Source organism: Acomys russatus, chromosome 29 (assembly GCF_903995435.1).
Source record: "Acomys russatus chromosome 29, mAcoRus1.1, whole genome shotgun sequence".
Taxonomy (NCBI): domain Eukaryota; kingdom Metazoa; phylum Chordata; class Mammalia; order Rodentia; family Muridae; genus Acomys; species Acomys russatus.
This window is the reverse complement of record NC_067165.1, coordinates 20208851-20229037: the sequence shown is the minus strand read 5'-3', so window position 1 is coordinate 20229037 and position 20187 is coordinate 20208851. Positions and strand designations below refer to the sequence as shown.

General features: G+C 49.3%; 1 protein-coding gene across 1 annotated transcript; it reads right to left on the bottom strand.

Annotated features, from left to right (window-relative positions):
• Positions 1-1986: 1986 nt before the first annotated feature.
• Positions 1987-17654, bottom strand: Csf3r (colony stimulating factor 3 receptor). The gene is given in 15 exon segments (XM_051172050.1): positions 1987-2463; positions 3403-3484; positions 3651-3738; positions 6125-6265; positions 6376-6522; positions 8082-8183; positions 8545-8730; positions 9952-10165; positions 10553-10632; positions 10720-10873; positions 10956-11125; positions 12744-12931; positions 13118-13241; positions 15219-15518; positions 17307-17654. Coding segments are annotated over 15 exon segments (2688 nt in total). The 5' UTR covers positions 17542-17654.
• Between the last annotated feature and the right edge of the window lie 2533 nt (positions 17655-20187).

Genomic DNA, 20187 nt, shown 5'->3' with positions numbered 1-20187 from the left:
AAGAAGAAAAAAAATAAAAATAAAAAAATAAAAAAACCAAAAAAACCAAACCAAACAAACAAAGGAAGTAAAAGACAGCCATGCTCAAGAGATTCTTTTCTGGGACCAGTGAGATGGTGCTGAGCCATTGAGGAGTGAGTGGTCTTTGTGCACTGTATAAAGATTTTTCTTGCATGCACAAATGCTGATTTCTGTACCAGCAGAGAGCTGAGTACAGACTGGACTTTGTGCTGTCATTCCCATGGCTGCAGCATATTTTGGAAACACTCCCTCCAACACCTTCTGATTGGTCAGATGAAGAGCTGACTGTCCTATAGGAAAGGCAGGAGGGAGGGGGCAGGACTGAAAGAATGGGTCTCAGGTGGGAAATGGAGAGGAGGAACTACCTGCTGGGCCAGGAGAAAGAAGCCAGGCCGGGAGACCTAGTGGTGGCTGCTTGCCTTTAATCCCAGCACTAGGGAGGCAGAAGCAGGTGGATCTCTGTGAGTTCAAGGCCAGCCTGGTCTACAAAGAGAGTCCAGGACAGCCAACGCTACACAGGGAAGCCCTGTCTCAGACTGAACAATAATGAACCATGTGGCAGAACATAGATTAATATAAATGGGTTAACTTAAGTTATAAGAGCAAGTTGGGAACAAGAGTAAGCTAAGGCCAAAAGCTATTATAAATGAACATGCCTCCATGTCATTATTTAGAGCTGGGGTGGATAGAAAGCTCATATGATTACAATTAAACCTTGAGTTCAGTTCCCAGGATCCCCATGCTGACCTCTGCCGGAGAGCCTCCTGAGGGGACCCTCCCCCAGGGATCCCAGACTCCCCAAGTTCTCAGCTTGTTTGACTAGTCCAACTCCATGACAGGCTTCAGGTTTTTACTATGCCTAACTAGGCCAAGTTTCTAAAAATTCCTGGAAAAACCACAACTTATGGCAACTCATGGAGAGCTCATGGGCAGCCAATCAGCATCTAGGTCAAAGTGACCAGATACTATGTTTTTATTACTTTATGGCTTTGGTAAGGAACACAACTGGCCCTATCCAATCAAATAAAAAGGCAATTCCTGAGTAAGAGCCAAAATCTCAATGACCCAAAAAGTCCCCAGTAACCAAACAAGCAGCCAATCCTGAATCCCCTCCTATACTTTGACTCACTTCTAACCGATCAATTAAAGTTTGTCACAAATCCCTCTGTCTATAAATTGAGCCTGTTTGCTCATTTTGGGGTCGCCCTCTAGAGGAGAGAGGTGGTCCCAGCATGCTGGAATAAATGCTCTTTTTGGTTTTTGCATACTGCCTTGGGGTCTTTCTTTAGCAGCTCACCCGGACTCAAAACTCCGTCCCCAATAAAATAAAGATATTAATTTTTAAAATGTTTAATATTTATTTAGCTTTTGCTTTTTTTTTTTTTTAATTTTGTTTTTTGTTTTGTTTTAAACAGGCGCTCCTTACATAGCCCAGACTGGCCTGGAACTTGCAATCTTCCTTCCTGTGTCTTCCATCCCAAGTGTTGGGATGATAGGCTTGAACCACTATGTCTGACAAGAATTTCTGAAAACACCAGCCTCAACTCAAAACCTAAAATCAGTTTAACAGCCCGAAATTATAGGAAAAACAGAAGGTGAGTGGTGTGTTGGAAGCAGTATCTATCTGGACCTTAGAGTGCGAGGGTGACCTTGGGGTGCAGCCTGAGGGGGTTGGGGTGAAGGAGAGGTACTAGGGGCCAGGGATGGATACACATTGGGCCTTTCTGCTTATCCCAGGGTTAGTAGTTCTCAGAGGAGAGCCCTTCTCCTTTAAATAGACTAGGGCCTTCATCAACATACAAGTCCTGGCCAGATGTGGTGGCGCACGCCTGTAATCCCAGCACCCAGGAGGCAGAGGCAGGTGGATCACTGTGAGTTTGAGGCCAGCCTGGTCTAAAAAGCCAGTCCAGGACATCCAGGGCTACACAGAGGAACCCTGTCTAGAAAGAGAAAAAGATGCAAGTCCTAGAAGCCTCCTTATTCTTCAACTCCATGGACCTGGAGCCCCTGAAAGAGGGGAAAATCAAACGATGGCCCAAAGACACAGTCATCTTCCTGGTTTGGAGGTTGGGGCACAAAGGTCTCCTGGAGTCTTGAATGGAACCAGGCATTTTCATAGGATTTAGGGCTGGGTGTGGGGCCCCCCAAGAGGGGCTGAGTGGAGTCACAGCGAAGGTACCGAACTCCTCCTGGGCTGGTGGGGCTCTCCAGCACCTGACCATAAAGGACCTGGTCACTAGTGCCAGAGTGGGGCTGGAACTGGTTGGAAATTGCTCTTGGATCATCCTGGAGAACATAGGCCTGAACCAGGGCTGGAAGGCTGCTGGTCCCAAAGCTTTCACTGGAATCCCAGTGAGTTGGTTTCTTGTCTTCCTCCAGTACAGTGATCTTGGTGATCGGTGGCAAGCCGGACTCCCAGAAGCTGGGCAGCTGGAAGATTTCCTAAATACGGGGATACAGAATGAGGCATGGTTTCTCCCAAATGTCTGCCCCACACATTGTACCTTCCTTAGATGAGGCAATCTCTCTCTCTGCATTTTTCTCAAGTCACTGATGGGGCGGAAGATAGCAAAACACTATAAGTATAACACTAATGTAATTTCTGATCATTTCAGGGTTCTTCTTGCTGTATATAGTTTATTGTATATATATGTGTATACTTTATATATGTGTAATAATATAAATGTATAGGTAAAGGGGGGCTTTTTATTAGACTAAAAGGGGGAATTGTGGAAGAATGCCTTGAGTGGATGTAGCAGTTGTCAATAAAGCACTGTTTAGCCAATCAGCTGTGCAGAAGGACAGGAAGTGGAAGGCGGGACTTCCATGGGAGGTGGAAGGAGCCTGGAGGGGTTGACAGCTGACAGTTGGCAGATGGGGGAGAGAAGCCACCGGAGAAGGATCAGATTGGCAAGTGCTTGGGATATATGTAGGTTATGAGGATTAGAGTAGTCTATATTAGTTTATTGTTAGATAAGTAGCAGTTTAGATTCTGCCCAGCTTAGTGCTTGCAACTTTAAAAATACAACTCAGTCTTATTGTGTCAGTTATTGGCTTCCTAGGCCGCACAAATAAGTTAACTGTAACAAATTGTGGGGTCTCCCTTGCTGCTGTGTGGCAGAGCATACAGGGCTGTACTTGCTTGGCACTAGATACATCCCTGGCATGTGCCTGACATGTGATACCCCCTCCCTGCTGCAACACCCATGCACCCATTGCATAGTGAGGTCAAACTCAGGCCTGCATCTCTCCAAAGCAGAGTGTGTGGTGGGGAAGTTGGGGCTTGGGTGTGTGCCTGAAGGGCAGAAGGCCATCCCTTTAGCGACCTTTAGTGCCTTGCCTGCCAATCACAGTCTCTATCCCTTTCTGTCTTGTGATTACCTCTGTCATGATGGTGGGCACCCAGGAGCTCAGGCTGCTGTGGGCTGGGTCTGGCACATTTGGCCAGAAGAAATTCTTCCTGCTGGAGAAGGGGACAAGCGAAGTTCAGGTCAGGCATGCCCTCTCAGCTTGCCATCTGGCAGCTGAAGAGGGGAAGAGGTGGGAGGCCAGACTCCCAGACTGGGGCCTGGAAGTCTAGGAAGGCAGGGAGGGACTTCCACACCCCTGGGTAACAGGAAGTCACTCACCTCTTCTTGCACAAGCACCAGGAAGCTGCACAGAAGATGAAGAAAAATAGGATGCAAAGTATGCTCAGGAAAATGTGTAGCTCTGTCTCTAGGGTGGGAGAAAGAAGGATGATGTTAGCGTGTGGCTTTTCCACAGCGGAACTGAAGGTGGGGGGTGGTAAAATGTTGGCAGGAGTAAAAGGCTTCTAAAGAATATAACAATTGGGGCTGGAGAGATGGCTCAGCGGTTAAGAGCACTGACTGCTCTTTCAGAGGTCCTGAGTTCAATTCCCAGCAACCATATGGTGGCTCATAACCATCTATAATGTGATCTCATGCCCTCTTCTGGTGTGCAGGCACACATGCAGGCAGAGCACTGTATATATAATAAATAAATAAATCTTTGTTAAAAAAAAAAAAAAAGGAATATAACAACCAAGCCAGAAGCATTGGTGCACGCCTGTAATCCCAGCACTCAGGGAGGCAGAGTTCGAGGCCAGCTTGGTCTACAAAGTGAGTTCCAGGACAGCCAAGGCCACACAGAGAGACCCTGCCCATGCATACTGTCACCTCACACAATATCATCATGTATTGCCTAAAACACCTTAGTTCAGATTCAAGACTATTGTACGCTAGGAAGCCCAGAATCTCAGTGTGTTTGCTGTACATACAAAGGTTTCTGCCACTACAGGAACATAATGGTTAATTCTGGGAAGCAAAGCCTTTTTTTTTTTTTTTTTAAATAGGGTTTCTCTGTATAGCCCTGGCTGTCCTGGGACTTGCTTTGTAGTCCAGGCTGGCCTCGAACTCACAGAGATTCCCCTGCCTCCCTGAGTGCTGGGACTAAAGGCGTGCGCCATCATGCCTGGCTGAAGAAAAAACAAAACAAAACAAAACAAAAAAGGCTTTTAATATTTTTCTGCCATGTTTTCTCAGCATGTGGACATTAAGTTAGTCTATGATTGGATTGTGTCATATTAAAATGATTGATTTTAAGAATTGCTTTTCAAGTTGCTGACTTGAGTTTCACACAAAAGAAAATAAAATTGTTGGATGAATTCTGATTTGGGATCAAGTCAGAATTTCCAACAATTTCTGAAATGGCCCATTTGGCACTATATATTTATGCAATGTGTTCTCCCCAGCATTGATGACTGTAAAATTCAAAAATATTGATTAACTCTGAAAAATGCTGAATGTGGTTGAAGATGCTCTTTGCTCTGCAGTTCCAAACATTCAGTCAACATTTAATTATCTGTGTAAAAAGAAGCAAGCACATCCATGTCACCAAGTATGTAGATTTGCTCTGATCTTTAATAAATGAAAATCTATATGCATACCAAAGAATTGTTTCAATATAAAAGTATGGTTTATGATCAGTGTTTGATCTAGATATGTTGTGTATGTGGGCAGATCTAGAATTATGTAAACATTTCTTGTGTGGAAAGAGATGAAAATTGGAAAGGTTAAACAGGCCATGGGCAGGAGTTTGTAAGTCAGGGATAATGGGCAGGGCTGGTTTCCTCTCATAGGTGAGGGTTTGTGGAAGGGCCCCTGGCCTCCTCTCAGATCAGGAATCTTTTAAAAAAAAGATTTATTTATTATTATTATTATTTATACAGTATGCTGCCTGTCTATGATCCAGCAGGCCAGAAGAAGACAGCAGATCTCATTGTAGATGGTTGTGAGCCACCATGTGGTTGCTGGGAATTAAACTTAAGATCTTTGGAAGAACAGTCAGTGCTCTTAACCTCTGAGCCATCTCTCCAGCCCAGATCAGGAGATCTTAAGGCAGGCCCCTAGTACTCTCAAAATTAAGATTTCTCTTTTGTTTCTTTGTTTTTGAGACAGGGTCTCTCTGTGTAGCCCTGGCTGTCCTAGAACTCACTCTGTAGACCAGGCTGGCCTCAAACTCAGAGATTGGCCGGCCTCTGCCTCCTGAGTCCTGGGACTAAAGGCATGCGCCACCACCACCCAGCAAGGTTTTTCCTTTGTAAACTTAAAAGAATAAAAATAAAACCACATTTACAACATTTACATAATCTCCTCTCCTCCCTTTAAAATCATGTTTTTTTTGTTTTGTTTTTTATTTTGAGAGAAGGGCTTCACTGTATAGCCCTGGCTGGCTTGACACTCTCTATGTAGATCAGAATGGGCTCACAATCTCAGGGCTCCAGCTGCCTCTGTGTCCTTAGAACTCAGATTATAGATGTATGTCAGTGCACCTGGCAAAATCCGGATTTTAAAAAAATATTTATTTATTCATTTATTTATATAATATCCTGCCTGCATGTGTGCCTGCAGGCCAGAAGAGGGCACCAGAACTCATTATAGATGGTTGTGAGCTACCATGTGGTTGCTGGGAATTGAACTCAGGACCTTGGGAAGAAGAGCCAGTGCTCTTAACCTCTGAGTCATCTCTTCAGCCCCCGGATTTCTTGGAGACAAAGTGGGGCACTCTCCCAACAGCCATCACTGTCAGCTTCCCCACTTACCTAGGGCCATGGTCATCAGCGTGAGGCCTGTACTGTTGGTGGAGCCTGCCCGGCTGGTGGCCATGAGGTAGACATGATACAAACTGGCAGGCTGCAGGTGGTTCAGGACAAAGCCACGGAAGGAGATGTTCAGGACGGTGGCTGTAGGTGGAGCACAGGGTCAGTTCAGGGTGCTAAAACACCTCTCTGTTGGCTGAGGAACACCCCTTTCAGGCCTCCTGGGCTTTGTGGGGAGCTAAGGATAGACTCACAGAAGGACTGGTTGCGAGCATCGGTCCAGAAGATGGTGTAGTGGGTGAGGGGTATCATCCCCAGCCGAGGGGTCTGGGGTACCCACTCCAGCTGTGCCCAGGTCCTGCCAATGTGCTTCAGATGTAGCTCTGGAGCATGAGGAAGGGCTGTGGAGAGAGAGAGAGAGAGAGAGAGAGAGAGAGAGAGAGAGAGAGAGAGAGAGAGAGGGAGAGAGAGAGAGAGGAGGTAGAAGTGCTGGTATGATCCTGACTGATTGAACCTATTGAACCTGACTGGGCTCCAGTGGTTTCTAGACCCAGGACCTGTGACATACTATAGATGACAGAGAAGTGACATCTCAAGGGGCTGACTGTGCTTATGAGTGTCTATAATCCTAGCGCTCTGGAGACTGAGGCAGGAGGGTTGCTGTGCATTTGAGGCCAGCCTGGGCTATGGTATAAGACCCTGTTCTAGAACAAATATAAGAGGAGCCAACAAAATGGCTCGGCAGGTAACTTTCTTGCCCTGCAAGGTTGGAGACCTGAGTTCAAGCCATGGAACCTCATGCTCTGCTTTGCTTTTCTGTTGGCTGTGATACAGACCATGACCAAGAGTGACTTTTGGGAGGAAGGTTTATATCAAGCTTACACTTCCAGTCATAACTCATTGTTGAGGGAAGTCAGAATAAATTCAAGAAGGAACTGAAGCAGATGCCGTGGAGGAATGCTGCTTGCTGGCTCGCTCTCTGGCTTGCTCATCTTATTACAGCTCATACCCACCACCTAAGTAGGGATGGTGCTTCCCATAGTGGGCTGGGCTCTCCCACATCAGTCATCAGTGAAGACGGTTTCTCATAGATGTAATCACAGGCCAGTAGGGTGTGGGCATTGGCTCAATTGAGGTTTGCTAGATCCAGGTGACTCTAGGTTGTGTCAGGATGATGATAAAAACTATCTAGCACACCAGGCGAAGGTGGAAGGGGAGAAGGAACTCCACAAAGCCACCCTCTAATCTCCACAGGCACTCTGGCGTGGGCGCAACCATTCATGTACACCCAGGCACACAAAATAAATGAGTTCAAACAACAGCAAAACCAACAAAAATCAAACACAAAGTCCCCAAAGAAAAGCAAAGAAAAGAGAGAGAGCCTTTCCAAGAAGGCACTCTGTTTGTTTGATACAGGAGATCTCACCTCATGGCTCTGAAATCACAGTCCTACCTTGTCAGAGTGGCCAGGGTCAGAGGTATACACCCCTTTATCCAGAGCCCCACCCCACCCTCTGCCAGGATTTCATCTGAGTTCCCTTTCTGGCTCCCAGAGGCAAAGCCTGGGTTTGAATCCAGTTCTGTCTGGTTGCAATCTTTGCTTTCCAATTGCTGTCACCCCTGGTTTTACCTGACTTGGTGTCTGATTTCTCACTGATCCTCTGAAGCATGCCGGGTACTCTGTTCAGTTCTATCAGATGCGGCATAGTGTTTCTGTGGGAGCCCTGGATTGATTCTGTGAACCTCCTCCCTGATTCTCTCAAATTCACCGCTCCTGTCAACTACCCCATATCTTGAATTCTTCCCAGCTTTGCGGAGCCCAGTGTAAGTAAGCCGGGATGGAAAACATCGCTCTCTGAGGCCAGTAGTAAAAGTGTATCGTTTCCTCATACTCCCAGTCGCTAGGGCCCAGTCAGGGAGAGAGGAGAGGATTCTGGGAACAGGCTGCTGGTAGACAAACCTCTCTCTCCAGAGTAGGTATAGACATGTGCGGAGGGTCCCACGGTGCCTGGGTACAGGGGAGCCACTATGATTTCGTAGAGCTGAAAGGGACTTATGTTGTCTGCAGAGAGAAAACAGCAAGGCATTACGGTTGAGGGCTAACCTCTGCTATCCAGCCTTAGAATTTTATTTCTGCATGGTGTGAGGTTGACCGTGGGGCTAATCTCAGAGATTTCTTTTAGCTCACTTGGTGGACGTCACAAAGGGAAAGAGGAGCAGAGAATTCGAACAGGGCTAGACAAAGACGGGATCTGGCTAGAGTAGAGGGACAGTGTCCCCCATGGAAGTGTTCAGAAAAAGCTGGGGAGGCTACGTCTATATGGGGAGGTTCCGACTGCCCCTGCTACCTCTAGGTACACACCGCCCCCTCCGTTCCCTGGTCTTGTCCCTCGGCCCATCTCCCCGTCCCAGGCTCGTCTCACCCTGTAACAGAATTCCAGTGATGCTCCCCTCAGCTTCGATCCTCCAGCTCTTATTGCCGTAGTTGTGGTCGGGCCCCGGGCCCCACTCAATCAGATAGCCCTGAGGCAGGGAGCTGGGGGCTTCCCAGTCTACCCAGATGCTCCCAGGGTCTCGGGCCATGGCATGGAGGCTGGTCACAGCTGGACCTGGAGAGAAGGCGGGAAATAGGAGTGAGGATGAAAAGTATGTAGGCCTCAAGGCTAGACGGTCGGATCCAAATCCTGCCTTTGCTACCGATAGGCCTGTGATCCAGCGTATGTCAACATCTGAGCCTCAATGTCCTCATTTGTAAAGTGACAACAACCCCCCCCCCCAACACACACCTTATAGAGGCTTGGTGTGAGTTAGAGGAAGGGGCATAGAACAAGGCGAGCACGGAGGCTGCTGGCCTGGGATACTTCCTGGTACTAGTCAGCTTGATGGATATGATTCCTTGAGTTCTCTAGCAGTCACCCCATGGAGGTGGTCTCCCTTTTTATCAACGAGTAAAGATGGGAGATGCAAGGAGCTGAGAGGCTTCCTAAAGATCACAGAGCTCAGGGCTGGGGAGATAATTTAATTGATAAAGTGTTGATAAGGCAAGCATAAAGTTTTGAATTTGATCCCTAGAATCCACGTGGAAACAACAAGAAATGGAACAGGCCAATGGCATTTATAATCCCACCACCGGGAAGGTAGATCCCTGGGGTAGCTTCTTTTTTTTTTTTTTTAAGATTTATTTATTACATAGACAGTGCTCTGCCTGCATGTACACTTGCACACCAGAAGAGGGCACCAGATCTCACGATAGATGGTTATGAGCCATCATGTGGTTGTTGGGAATTGAACTCAGGACCTCTGGAAGAGCAGACGGTGCTCCTAACCGCTGAGCCATCTCTCCAGCACCCACCCCTTACCCCCCCCCCCCCCCCGGGGTAGATTCTATTCAGCGAGTTTCAGACCAGTGGTAGATCCTGTATCCAAACAAAGTGGACAGCACCTGAAGAATGACACAAGGTTGTCTGCCAGCTGTTAATATACTTACACACACACACACACACACACACACACACACACACACACACACACACATACTTTGTAAATGGGACTCTTTTAGCTTCTCTCTCTGTCTCTGTCTCTGTCTTTCTGTCTCTGTCTCTCTCTCTCTGTGCAGGTATGAATATTTTCCCAGATTAACCTAGTTCTGGCTAGCAACAATAACTTAGAAGTTGGCTCAAAGTTGGTTCTGGAGACAACAGGGGACAGGGAGGGAAGTCACTTGTCCAAGCCACTGTGTTAGTAAGTGGTTGGCCTAGACAGGAGCCTAGGCAGTCCAGCCTTCAAACTCTCACACTGCTGCCCACTGTTCGGCTGCCAGCCCCATTTACCTTTGTTCTCCAAGAAAACCACTGGAGTAGGTAGAGAGGTCCCTGCTTCATTGTAGGCCACGAGGGTCACGTTCTGGGCCTCTGAGGGCAGGTGGAAGGTACAGCTGAGCTCTGTGGTGTTGCAGAGGTGCATGCCTTGCCCTTGCTGAGCTGAGGAACTCCAGGAGAGCAGGTAGCCATGGATCTGCCCACTGTCTTCCTGTAGGGGTGTTGGCTGTGATGTGTGAGGAAGAACATAGTGAGGGAGTTGTGTCGTTCATTGTGAATTGGTCAGTACCTGAGAGCCATGGACTGGCCATAGGAACTGTGCCCTAAGTCCTTTCTTTCCCCACCTCCCCTTCCCCTGTGGCAAGATCTAGGAGGGAAGAAGGAAGAAGCCAGTTAGTACATCAGCAGTTGCTTAACTGTTCTCTGACTGGACCCTTTGGGGCACAGGTGACCCCAGAGCCGTGCGTTGTAGTCTCTCACCAAGGCCACTACCCAGCTCTAAGGCATGTGTAAAAGGCTATGCAAACTGCCTCCCAGCGCCCCCCCCCCCAACACACTGCAGTCTTGAGCCCTAACTTGTTAGGGTGGCAATGAGGGAATCTCAGAGAGTCACCTTCCAGAACAGTCGCACACTTATTGTCCCAGGATCCAGTTGCTTCTTTTGCCACCATGTGTCCAGTCTGATGACAGGGGCTGTAGACGGGATGAGATAAAGGGGCTTTGATGGGGAGGGGTCCTGGGGACTGGACTGAGCTCTGATGGCCACCCCTGGCTTCTCACCCTTAATGGTGGGCCTCAGCTGCAGGCCAGGGCTCCAGCTACTCCAGAGTCCAGGCAGAGGGGAGCGGATGCATCGCATCTGTAGGGTGTAGACTGGGACCTGTTGGAGCCCACAGAGCTTGAACTGGTCCTTGCTGGAAGGCAGGTGGGACACCTGGTGTGTGGGAGGTGACACTAAATCCAACTTGTCCTCTCTCAGCCCCCTACCTCCGTCTGGAGATTGTTCTCGGACTTACCAGTGTCCAGTTGGCTCCTCCAAGCTGCGGCTGGTAGCGGAGTTCACACTCCTGCTCCATGAACTTGCTGGGTTCCCACGGCTTCCAGCTCAGCCACAGGCAGCCAGGCACGTGTGGGACTCTATCAGGGCTGAGGTCCAGGGCCTGCAGCGTGGGAGGCTCCAATTTCACTGCAAGGGATGAGCTTGTCAAACATTTCCCTGCCTCGTGGGGAGGGCTCTGTCTTGGCTCCCTTTTCCTCCCTGGGTCTCTTTCAGTCTCTTTTTCTGTGTTGCCATATCTCTAGCTGTGCCTGGGTATGAATATCTGTATTTCTTACTAGGCGAAGACATGCCTAAGAGACTGTGAACTGGTTGTTACGTCCGCTTCCAGCATTTTCTTTCCAGACATCCAGAGGCTGGCTCCTTCAGTTCCTCCCAGGGTCTACTTAGCTGTCAGCGTCTTAAGCCACCTGACATCCTGTTTTATTTATTCTGCCACCTAAATTGTTACAATAGTCTGAGGGTGGGACTTTGAGGCTTCTTCACTGCTGTATCTTTAGGACTTCCACAGCCTAGCACGAGGTGAAGGTACGTTGAGAAATCAGCTGAAGGCTGGCGGAATGGATCACTGGGTAAAAGTACTAGCTAACTAGGTGAGCCTGATAAGCCAAGTTCAGTCCGCAAACCCAGGTCAAAAAGCCCAATGCAACGGTGCATATCTGTAAGACCATTACTATTGTGGCTAACTGTGGGGTGGAGACAGGAAAATGACTCTGAAGCTCCCAGGCCATATTGCCCGGAGTCAAGGGCAGCATCAGAGACAAGAGAGACTCTGCCATCAAGGAGGAAGGAAAGAACTACTCCAGAAGGTCTCCACATATGCCTTATGATATATATGCACTCTTCTTATAAATAACTAACTAAGTCCGGCGTGGTGGCACACGACTGTCATCCCAGCATTTGGGAGGCAGAGGCAGGTGGATCGCCGTGAGTTCGAGGCCAGCCTGGTCTACAAAGTGAGTCCAGGACAGTCAAGACTACACAGAGAAACCCTGTCTCAAACAAAACAGAACAAATAAATAACTAAACAAACAAACAAGCCAGGTGGTGGTGGTGGCACTTTTTGAGACCAGCTTGGTCTACAGAGTGAGTTCTAGGTCAGGCGTGGTTGTGCATGCCTTTACTTCCAGCCCTAGGGAAGCAGAAGCAGGTGGATTACTGTGAGTTCGAGGCCAGCCTGGTCTACAAAAGTGAATCCAGGACAGCCAAGACCACACAGAGAAACTCTGTCTTGAAAAACAAAAAAACAAAAAACCAGAATGAGTTCTAGGATAGACAGTGTTACACAGAAAAACCTTGTCTTGAAAAACCAATGAGAGGGCTGGAGAGATGGCTCAGAGGTTAAGAGCACTGACTGCTCTTCCAGAGGTACTGAGTTCAATCCCCAGCAACCACGTGGTGGCTCACAACCATCTATAATGTGATTTGATGCCCTCTTCTGGCCTGCAGGTGTACATGCAAGAAGAGCACTGCACACTTAATAAATAAAGATCTTAAAAAAGAAGAAGAAGAAGAAGAAGAAGAAGAAGAAGAAGAAGAAGAAGAAGAAGAAGAAGAAGAAGAAAAGAAAAATGAATGAGTAAATAAAAGAATAAACACGCTCCCCAGCCTTTGGTTGCCATTTCTCTCTTCTCTGCCTCCTTCTGGGTCTTCTAAAATCTCCTCGTCTGTGCCATGTCCTCCTTGTGCTTCTCTGGGTCTCCCAATTTGGGGATATCTCCCCTTTCTCACACCAAGGGTCACTCACCAACATCCATGGGGTCAAGGCACAGTTTTGGCGACTCGCTGGTCCCAAGTGCATTCTCCGCTTGCACCCAGATAACCATATTCTGGTACAGGATCAAGTGTTTCCGGGGGATGGAGCAGCTGTTCTGCCTGTCCTCTGGCACACAGTCCAAGATGGAGTCCCTCTGGTATTGACAGTCAGCGCGGCTCCTACCAACAGGCCGGGGCTTTGGTGCCAAGCAGAGGAAGAAAGCAAGGCTGTCCCCCCCCCCTTCCTCTCCCTCTCTCCCTCTCCTCCTCTTTCCCATGTCTTTGCCTCTGGCTCCTGACCCCCACAGGGACTTGTGTCCCAACCCAGGACCTGGAGGAAGGGGCTGACATGGAAACCTTACGTACTGGAAGCTCTTTAGGATGAAGCTGGTGGGCAGGTGGGTCTCAGGGCCTGGCTCCCACTGGCAGACCAGGCTGTTGGTGATGAGGTACATGAGGCAGGACAGATTGGAGGGGCTGGTAGGAGGATCTGGATAGGGAGGGAAGAATGTTAGTTGCCCGCATGCACAGTGTGTGTGTGTGTGTGTGTGTGTGTGTGTGTGTATGCACATGTATGTGTATCTGTGGCCTTACTTCTTTGGCTCTTCTTTCTGCAGTGTGGACCTGTAAGGGCAGCTATGTCACTGTCAGGTACAGGGGCAGGAATCTCAGATCCTTAGTACCCTGGTGGCTCCTTTATCAGTGACTGTGTAGCCTTGGCTTTATTCTGGTTTAGTTAGTCATTTGATCTTCAAGTGACTGAACTGCTCTCTGCTGGGCTTCTTTTCTTTCTTTTTCTTCTTTCTTTCTCTTTCTTTCTTTCTTTCTTTCTTTCTTTCTTTCTTTCTTTGAGACAGGGTTTCTCTGTGTATCCCTGGCTGTCTTAGAACTCATTCTGTAGACCAGGCTGGCCTTGAACTCACAGAGATCTGCCTGTCTCTGCCTCCAGAGTGCTGGGATCAAAGGCATGTGCTACTACCCCAGTTCTCCTAGGAGTCTTAAGGGCTACGGTGGTTTGATTGGGAACGAACCCCAAAGGCTCCTGTTTGAATAGTTAGTTCCCAGGTGGTGGAACCGTTTTTGGAAGTGCGTTGGAGGAGGTGTGTAATTGAGGTGGCTTTGGGGTTTTTAATGGATTTGTCCTATTTCCAGTTAGTCCTCTCTGTCTCCTGCTTCCTATCCAAGACGTTAATTCTCAGATATTTCTGTCACCATGCTTTTGCTCCACCATCATGGACTCTGACCCTTTGGAATGCTCAGGCCAATTACATGTTTTCTTTTATAAGTTTCCTTGGTTGTGATGTTTTGTCATAGTGATAGAAAAGTAACTCACACCCCAGCTGAGTGACTTTCTATGTCAAGGGCACTCACATATGTATTCATGCAGGTGGCAGCTGAGATGCTCACTGCTTTCTTCTTTTGGAGATATAGGCCTCGTGATAAGTCCAGGCTGGTTTCTAACTCACATCCTCCTGTCTCAACTTCCAAGGACTAGACAGAAGTGTGGTTCCATACCTGGCTCTGTTATTGGTTGGTGTGGTGCTAGGATTCGAACCCAGAACCTTGCTCATGTTGAGTATGCATGTATTCTACGATGGGACTACATCTCATGGCTTTTTGAGGGGATGGGATAGACAGGGTCTCACTATATTGCCCTAGCTGCCATGGAACTCTCTACGTAGAGCAAGCTCTCTTCAAAAATTACAGAGATCCTGAGAGGCAGAGAGCAAGAGGCATTTTCTGGGTGGTGGGAGCATACACCTTTAGTCCAGGCATCCAGGAGGCAGAGGCAGGCGGATCTCTGAGTTCAGGGCCAGCCAGGGCTACACAGAGACCCTCTGTCTCAGAAAACAAACAAACAAACAAACAAGCAAAAAACAAAATCACAGAGATCCACCTTCCTCTGCTGGGATTAAAGACGTGCCCTCGCACCTTGGTTCTATCAGTTCCTTATACCATCCTGCTCAATTTGGAAAAAAACAACAACCTGGAAGCAGATTTAAGAGGAGCTGGAAGTAAGCCCCTCTTATGGCTAAGAAACTTGAGCTTGAGAGCCGGGCATGGTGGCGCACGCCTTTAATCCCAGCACTCGGGAGGCAGAGGCAGGCGGATTGCTGTGAGTTCGAGGCCAGCCTGGTCTACAAAGTGACTCCAGGACAGCCAAGGCTAACACAGAGAGACCGTGTCTCAAAAACAAACAAACAAACAAACAAACAAAGAAACTTGAGCTTGCTGAACAGCCACACAGACAGGTGGTTCCACAAGGGCCACTGTGGGGTGTGGACTTCAGTAAGTGACTTGTCCTCGTTAGATGTCGGTTTCCTCCTCTGGAGAATGGGCTCACTAACTCCTGACAGGAAGGACCATACCCTCTATCATACTCCCAAAAGGTGAGCTCTTAGCTCTCCCCGGTTTTAGCAGAGGGGCATTGGGGCATTGGAAGTAGATTGGAAGTGGAGGGACTTACAGCCTGCCCGAAGCTCAGCTTGATCCAGGACCTGGAAGCTGTTGGCCCATGACACTAAGCAGGAGAGAAAGGCCTGGGTGTAGTTCAGGTGAGGCAGAGTGATGGTGGATTCCTGGGTCCCATCAGGCAGGTGCCACTGTCTGTCTCCTTGCTGGTTCGGCTCATCTCCCAGTCTCCATAGAATCTGTGGCTCTTGGTCCAGTTTGCTGCAGTTTGGGCTGAGGGTGCAGGAGGCTATGACAGGGTCCCCCAGGCGGACAACGGGGGTTGAGATCCTGATATGCCCGCAGCTCTCCAGACCTGAATTGGTAGAGGGTAGGCCCTGGAGGATTCTTTTGCCAGGCCAACATGGACCATGTCCAGACCTTTGGATTCCTAACCTCAGAGCCCGCCTCTGTCTTTTTACCCTCCTATCAGGACCTTTGTACTAAACATGAAGAGTAAGTGTGAGGCCTGCAAGATGTACTATAGGGAGAGAGAGAGAGAACCATGTGCCGGCAAATGGTTTTCTATGGGTTCTGCAGAGAAAAGCAGCTCCTGACTTCTATTGGTCACTTCCCATGGTGTGAACGCTCTCCACAGTGTGAACATTTCCTGCGGTGTAAATACTCCCTGGCCTGTGAGCACTTCCTATCATGTGGGTGTGCCCCATGGTGTGAATGTGTGGTGTGAATACTTCCTGTGGTGTAAACACCCTCCCCATAATGTGACTACCCCCTCTCATGTCCTCCCTGAACACAGTCATGAATGCAGTATAGTCCTCCTAGCCAGCTCCAGTTCCCCACAATGGAGGGACTGGGTGGTGAAAGCCACAATCAGACTGATAAGAACCCCCAAGGCCACAGCAATCCTTCTCAAGTTCAAATCTGATTGTAAGAGCCCATTTTGATTGTGCCACTTCAAAGGCATGTGTCTGCGTGCAAAGGCAGGCTGGTGTGACGGGTGTGAGCCTGGGCTAGATTGCATGCCTTACGTATTGTTAGTGACCCCAGTTATATGTACTTGGGACTCCACGTCCCTTACTTCTTTCATCAGCGAACGGAGACTAAAGCAAAAACAAACCAGTCTCTACCAGTTAGATCCCAGAGCTGTCCCTGTAGAGTGGCTCAGCCACGGCTTACATTCTGTCTGGCATTTTCCCAAAGCTGCAAGGATCCTAGCATGTCACTGCCCCGAGGTAGGGTGGGACAGTAGGGTTAGCTTCCTACGGGATAGCCCTCTATCCTAGCCAATGCCACCACTACTCTGATAAATCCAGAGATTACCCCTCCACTCTAAAGTAACTTCCTCTGTTCCGTGGGCTGCTGTACCATCTCCGCCACATTCCAGTGTCCTGTGGCCGGGCAGCTGGCATTGTCGAGGACCTGACTACTGGCAATACGTCTCAATGCCTGTGTGTGGTGAGTCAGCTTCAGGTTTGCTTTCCTCCTTTATCTACATTTGTGTCACTGGAAAAAAAATTTTTTTTTGGTTGTGGTTGTTTTCTTTGTTTGTTTTGAGACAGTTTCTCGGTGTAGCTTTGGCTGTCCTGGAACTCGCTCTGTACACCAGGCTGGCCTCGAACTCAGAGATCTGCTTGCCTTTACCACCCTGAGTGCTGGGATTGAAGGCGTGTGCTACCATCGCCCAGCTAAGACAATCAGGTGCTCTAACACAGTTGTGCAGAACAGTAGCTGGCAGGTCAGTACATGCTGCCAGATCCTTCACGTAGCCCCTGGCCTGGCCCTAGCCTCACTCTCACTGTGTCAGCTCAGACTGTGGTTTCTGCTCACAGACACCGGGTCTGTCCCTGAAGGAACAACACGATATCTCCCATGTGGGGATCTTTGCACCTGCTGTGCCCCTCCTCTCATGGTGCCCTTTTGACCCTCTCTCACCAGGTTGGCATGTGGGCATTCTGGTGAACCAGGCTATATCCTGGAGTTCCCCCACCACTTTGTAATTAGAGTCCTTAGACCTGATACCTCTAGTTTCTGTGATGTAGAGGCTTTGGCTGTTTTGGTCATTGCCACACTCCCAGGGTCTGGAACACAGCAGTTTGGGGACCAGTGTCTCCCTTTGAATCCTCCTCCCCAGCTCCTGACTTACCTCTGGGGAGCAGCAAGAGGATCAGGGTAACTCCAGTCAGGCTGCAGGCTCCCAGCCCCACCATTGTGCCAATATGATGTTTACCTGGAGGCAATGAGAGATGGTTAAGAACAAGCTGTGTGGCCAAATCCTTGCCCAGCCGCAGCCCGGTCAGGTTACCTGACCCCTGAGTCTCAGTGTTTGCGACATGGAGGAAGCACCACTTGTGCTGCCTAGGACTTTGAGAGGAAGACATGAAATGGTTCAAATCAAGGTGCCCCACCCCCACCCCCAGCTGGGCATCAAGGCAATAACTGTGTGTGTACACCACACCACCACAGTCAAACCTGCGCCCCCAGAAAGAACAGGCATCAGAGCCACGAAGAACGCAAGCTCTTCCACTGTCTTGCCCTGGTTATCTCTGTTCACTTATCCCTGTTTGGAAGCTGTGCTGGCTAGTTCTGTGTCAACTTAATAAAAGCTAGAGTCATTTGGGAAGACGGGACCTCAGTTGAGAAGATGTCCCCCGGACAAGATTAGCTTGTGGGCAAGCCTGTGGTGCATTTTCTTGGTTGATGCTCGACGTGGGAGGACCCAGACCACTGTGGGTAGTGTCACCCCTGGATTGGTGGTCCCAGGGCTATAAGAAGGCAGGCTAAGAGCCGGGCGTGGTGGCACACGCCTTTAATCCCAGCACTCAGGAGGCAGAGGCAGGCAGATCGCTGTGAGTTCGAGGCCAGCCTGGTCTACAAAGTGAGTCCAGGATGGCCAAGGCTACACAGAGAAACCCTGTCTCGAAAAACCGAAAAAAAAAAAAAAAAAAAAAAAAAAGGCAGGCTAAGCACACCATGGGGAGCAAGTCACTAGGAGCACTCCTCCATGACTTCTGCACCAGTTCCTGCCTCAAATTCCTGCCCTGAAGTCCTTCAGTGATGGCCTGTTGCCTGGAAGGATAAAGCTGAAATAAACCCTTTCCTCTCCAAGCTGCTTTTGGTCAGGGTGGTTCTTTTTTTTTTTTTTAAATCACAGCAATGGAAACCTTAACTAAGACAATCATCACCTCACCTCAGCATACCAGTTTGATATCTCCTGATATCACAAGCACACACACGTGTACACACTGGGTGGGAAAGACAGCACCTCCCCCCCCCCCCACGCAGGGCTCAGGATGCTATTTCCCCTTTCCACTCCTTTGTGGTTGCAGCAGGCCTAGCTCATATCTGGTATCACCATATCCTTCCCACAGGCTTATGCCAAGAGCAGATAACTGAACAGAGAAGACCAGCCATCCTCCATAGGTTGCCTGGGACTGGCATGTTTAGCATCAGCATAGTCCCTACAGAAGCCCTGGGGGTGGCCCAAGTTGAGTAGGAGGAGCTTGGGCCTGCTGGAGCCTATGCCTATTGTTTAGGGAAGAAGTAGGCAAAGAGGCCAGGAGCCCAGTTCTGAGCCTGGCTCCACCACTTACCTGCCTGGTGACCGTGGAAGAGTTACTTCACCTTTCAGCACCTCGGTTTCTCCATTTATGAGAGAGGGCTTAACCATCACACTCATGGCTTAGCAGGGCTGTAACGATGAGGTGAGACAGTTAAGGTTAGAGCCTTTGGCACGGGGCTGGGGGAACAGACTCTCAGAAGCAGTGGACTTTATCTGTATGAGCCCTAAAGCAGGAAATCAGCCAACAGAACCAACAAGATTTAGTGCCAGTCCCCACAGCCTCCTGGGGCAGTCACCTTCTCTTCATCTGCGCTGCACTGCATGGTCCCGTCTCTGGGTCTACTTTTAGTTCTGAGGGTCTCAGGTTCCCATCCCTCTGGCCACCTGTTTGGCTCTGCAGCTGCTCACTGTGCCCGCGGTGGACACAGCTGATGCCGTAAGTCACTGCTGCTGCGGCATCCTCCCTTCTCGCCTTTTACTCGCTGTTGCCAACTTTCTCCCTCGGCTCCCTTCTCCTGATTCCTTCTGAAATCCTGTCTGTGGGAAGAGAGGGAGGAACGGAACATTGGGAATAAACGAAAGGAGAGGGCTTCCCAGGTGCGGCAGAGATAAAGCTAAGGATGGGTGGATAGACAGCTGCACTGATAGGTGCATGGGTTCGGGGAAAGGGATACACAGAGACGGACTGAGGCAGAGCCTGGCCCAGTGGCATGGGTCTGAGATCCCAGCTGCTACCCTAGAAGTGGAGGCAACGCTTGTATTACAAGTTCAAGGCCAGCCTGGATTATCGATGACATTCAAATCTATTTTGAGCAGCTTGGTGAGAACGCGTCTCAGAAATACAAAGCAACCAGGCATGGGGATATAGCTCTGTTGGTAGAGTGCTTGTCTGGCAGGCACAAAGACATAGGCTTGAACCCCAGGACCACGCTGAGTACCAGGCATGGTGGTGGTGCAGGTCTGTAGTCTAGCAGCTAGGGTGCAGGAGGAGCAGAGGTTCAGGGTCCTTATTTGCTCACATGGTGATGCGCTTCATCTGCCTGAGTGCTACATTACCTCAACAACAGAAACAACCAACCAAGACCAGGCTGGGGAGACTCAGAGTGAGAGGCAGGCGGAGAAAGCTAGCCCCAGGGGATCTAGAGACGCAGAGGCTCAGCAGGCCTAGTCTTGCCCCAGCTGTGTAAAGAGGCAAAGGGAACTGGGAGAGGAAAAAGAGGCCCAGAGACTGAGACAACCATGCTTGCCAAGAAGAAGCTGGGGGTCCAGGTGGCTGAAAACAAGAATTAGGCCAAGAGAGAAACTGGGCACATAGAACCCACCCGAGGGACAGAGACTCCTCATCGCTGAGCTCAGTTTCTTCCCAAAGAGATTTCAACTGACTGACTTCCTTGATGCTACACACACACACACACACTCCCATTTCCCAAGGATCACCTGTCCCATGCCCCGCTGGTGTCGCCCT